The 4132-nt window shown below is 34.9% G+C and overlaps 1 protein-coding gene across 1 annotated transcript in view; it reads right to left on the reverse strand.

The window, feature by feature from the left end:
- DNAH7 (dynein, axonemal, heavy chain 7) overlaps positions 1 to 4132 on the reverse strand; it is a 250129-nt gene that overhangs the window by 203589 nt on the left and 42408 nt on the right. Inside the window, 1 exon segment of the mRNA XM_008563289.1 lies at positions 1 to 260. Within this exon segment, the coding sequence (XP_008561511.1) occupies positions 1 to 260 (260 nt within the window).

Raw genomic sequence — 4132 nt, forward strand, 5'->3', positions numbered from 1 at the left:
TACTGTATTTCCTCTATTAGTTTTTGGTATTTGCGAATTTCCTCTATTATTTTCTCATAATTATGATTTTCTGCAAGGAAATCATCAACATCTTGCTCAGCTTTTCTGGTAACTAAAAAGTCATACTTGTCATAGAGTCTGAGGTGCTCAGTGGGTGCCACACTCTCTCTCATAATCACTTCCTTAACCTTTTCTTTGTGAGCTTCCACAATTTCTTCCAGAATTATGGGCTTCAAGGTCATTGGTTTAGACTTACTTTCCTAAACAAAGTGGGAGATACAGTATTAGTTATTTTAAATATCTTAAGTTAAAGTAACCATATTATTTATCTTAGTAAAAATGCCAATCTTACGATGTTGGCTTTCTTTTTTTATTCACAAGGTCATTTTGACTTTCTGATCTCTAATCTATAAAAAGATATTCAGTCTAATCACAGCAGTGCTTTAAAATCTAAGTTTCATATTCTTTTTTCTTTAAAGCTATCTAGTTATGTTTTGTTTTCCTGATTGGATGAAAGAACAGTCACTTGAAAATATATACAAAATAATATTTAGAATATAAAAATAACAAAGTCCACATTTTATTTGTTCAATCGTATATGCTACTTTATAAAGTAGCACTTGCATTGTATATTATTAAAAGAAAATACGTTAGCTCAATGTCATATTATCATACTCTTTAATCTTTAACTTAAAACTTTAATTTTAAAAGTACTTTGTCACCTTGAGGAGAAATCTATCTAGAACAAAGAAAGATTCTTTATTCATTCATTGACCTTTGATGTTTGATTCTATAAATAGCACCTAGACCAGACTAAAACCCTTAGTTGCAAAATCTGCATTCTGCTATCACAATTATAATAATGGCGGGCAAGAATGGACCACAGGACAATTTTAAATAAGCAAACAAATCTTAACAGCTTGTTTCCTTTTCTTTTCAAATAAGAGGAAAAGTGTGTCTACATGGTTTATTATCTGAACTAAGTTACTCTTAAAAATACACATGCTCTGTCATCCAGAAGAAAGCATTTTTAACTGTTACAAACAAAAATCATTGTCTATGGTGGATATTCTACAGCATTTAAATTGATTCCATCAAAGGATTCCTTAGAGAACTGGGTCATTTCCTCAGTTATTCAGGGGGCAGTTTGCCTGCTGTGTCCCCTAGTGGGCATGTCAGGAAATCATCTTGCTTAAACGAAAACATTAGGGAATCCCATCACCACCACTTCACCCCTGGCCTTTTCAGATGCTTGGTATCATCTTTTCTGAAAAATAAATTTTAGGATAAAGCAATCTATATCATGTACTATGTGCAATGTGAGATTACTGGATCTCATGCAAAGCTTATTAATATTCATTATGGAATGTATCTTAAATTTATTAACAGCCTGTCTAATTTCTAATGCCTATAGATCTATCTTTCTAAACAGAATTGGATACCAGGACTTCAGAACTATATTAGAAAACATAATTTTGATATGAATTTTAATCAGCTCCTATCAAGAGTTAAGAGAAATGATATTTCATATGAGACACCTCAGGTACTCTAAAGCATATCAGATTAGATCATGAGACACTGATGTACTTGGACTCACAGCATGTTAGCCCCTGGCAGGTTTGCCTTCAACGAAAAAAACAGTGTATTTTAGTTTAATTTCGGTTTCTATCAAAGGTTGTGATAAGAAACAGCTATATGGACTGTACTTCTGCAGTTGCTGTCAAAGATCATTGAGACGATGTTCAATTATCTTACTCAGGATACCCTACATGTCACTTGCTCCCAAACCTGACTTCCAGAATTATCTAGGGATATTTTACTAGTACTGATATCTGAGTACCTATTCTATCATTGTGAAGAAATCTGCATTTCTGGGGGTGAAAGGTGGTGGGGAATGACCTCTGGAATTTGTTATCCTTAAAATATCACCAGGTGAGGCTGATACAGAGGGTTTGAGAACCATTAGCTCGTGTATAATGCCCCATGTAAGATCTATCTCTCAAAATTTGATACCAGGAAAAATATCATTCTCTTCCTAAGAAGCCTAAAATGACTGTTTTAATCCTAATTAAAACATGTTATATTTTCCTCTTTACTTTAGAAACCAGGAAGCTTAGAGCCATATTTTATAACCATAAAATCATAGCAGCTGTATTCACTTGAATGATTATAGTAGTTACTTTTCTCCACTTAGAGATTTGTCTAGTAATTATTATCTTATTGATTTGTTATATTTGTATCATAAGTTACCTCCAATCATTCTTGAAAAAAGAGCAGGGTATAAATAGAATAGAAAAGAATGCAATAGATGAATTGGAATTACACAAAGGACAGAGTAAACAGTACTTTTCTTTTTCTTTTTTTTTTTTTAAACACAGGGCCCGACCCCTAAACAGTACGTTTCTTGAGAGACTTCTACATATGGCACTATGAGGAATCAATATCCAGAAAACAACTACCTAGTTTAAAACATAAAAATATGCTGGAAAAACGCTAAATTTATATTTTATAATGCATAGCTAAGGAAGCAAAAAAAAAGACTAAGGGGCCAAAATGAGAGAAAGCATGAACTTGAGAAAGCACTGTATGCAGAAGTGAACAGCTGTCCTGGGGAGTCTGCAGGGCGCTGGTGGCATAGACTTTGCTTTAATGAGTCTCCAGCAAGGAGGGGGGTGTGGGGCATGGCTGCCAGGTGACGAGGCCTCAAGCCTGAGCAAAGAAGGAAGTCATGATTGGCATTACCGCACAAAGCCAAGAACACTGAAAGGTGACACACCTCCAAATGAGGGTTCTGAGGAGACAAAACTTCAGAATGCTGAAAGGTGACAGAACCTTTGAATGAGGAGAGAGAAGTGAGGGAAATGTCCTGTTTTTGCCTTGTTTCTCAGTGCAGAATAAAAAAAAATGGTTGCCTTTAGAATTTGTAACCACAAGCCTGTTCTCATACCGATTTGAGTAAGTATTCACATTGCCAGTGTTGTCCACAAAATCTTAAGCAAGAATTTAGTTTAAAATGGACCTCAATCTGCAGGGGCCTCTGGAGCACCTGTCAAGAGAATATGCAAATCCCAATCTTAAACCACAGCCTCGAAGACTTCCCTGCATAACGTTCTTACATGTATAGGCTCATAATAGTAATGAAAAAATACACATAGAAATAAACTACCAGAAGCAGGAGGCAGCAAACAGCAGAATCAGATCAGCAAACACCATAGATATTGGAATAATTGGATACAGAATATAAAAAATATGTCATATGTATAAAGAAAAAGCTTAATGAGTACATGACTAAGTACAAAAGACCATCAGAAATGACCGGGCCTATTTGAAAAAGAACCTAATGGAACTCCTGGAAAGTAAAAATAAAATAATAAAAAATTAGAAGCTCAACAAAGAGGATAATATCCTCAAAATGGATAATTTCACAACCATAATGCTAAGTGAGATAAAGCAAGCCACAGCCTACTTATGACTCCACTTATACAGACATGAAAAAACTAAACAGACATTGTTTAGAAATATACAGACATGTAGTAATTCTATTTTTAAAATTACTAGTAATAACGACAAAACTCAGGATAGTGATTCTTTTGTGAGAAGGAGGAAGGAGAGGAGTATGAACAGGAAGGAGCAATGCGGGGAGAGAGATTAAAGGTACTAGTAATATTTTATTCCTTAAAATGGACTGTAGCTACACAGGTATTCACTACGATACTATCTATATCTTTATACACTGGTCTTCTGTATTCTTTTGCATGCGTGAAATATTTGTAAACTATTTTTAAAAAAGAAAAGAAAGAAGATTGGACTTACAAATTAAGGTATTTTCAGACATGCTCATTTCATATGTTAGTCTGCAATAACTGCTGTTGAAATGTCATAGATAAGATCTGTGCATTGAAAGTACACAGACAGGAGCTCACTATGGATGGAAAAGGTGTAAGAGGAGGGTAATCAATTGGAGGACAGTTTTACAGAGCTGGAAAAGTATAATGGAGGTCTGCAGCCTGAGATGAGAGCTACAGTGAACACTCACCGACTGCTTCAAACCCAGCTACAACTTCAATTCCTTCCCCTCAGAAAGTTTTCAGCTGAGTCCAATGGAAGACTAGACTAGGAAAGTAGGCACACT

The sequence above is a fragment of the Galeopterus variegatus genome, unplaced genomic scaffold (genome assembly GCF_000696425.1).
Source record: "Galeopterus variegatus unplaced genomic scaffold, G_variegatus-3.0.2 Scaffold172, whole genome shotgun sequence".
Classification (NCBI taxonomy): Eukaryota; Metazoa; Chordata; class Mammalia; order Dermoptera; family Cynocephalidae; genus Galeopterus; species Galeopterus variegatus.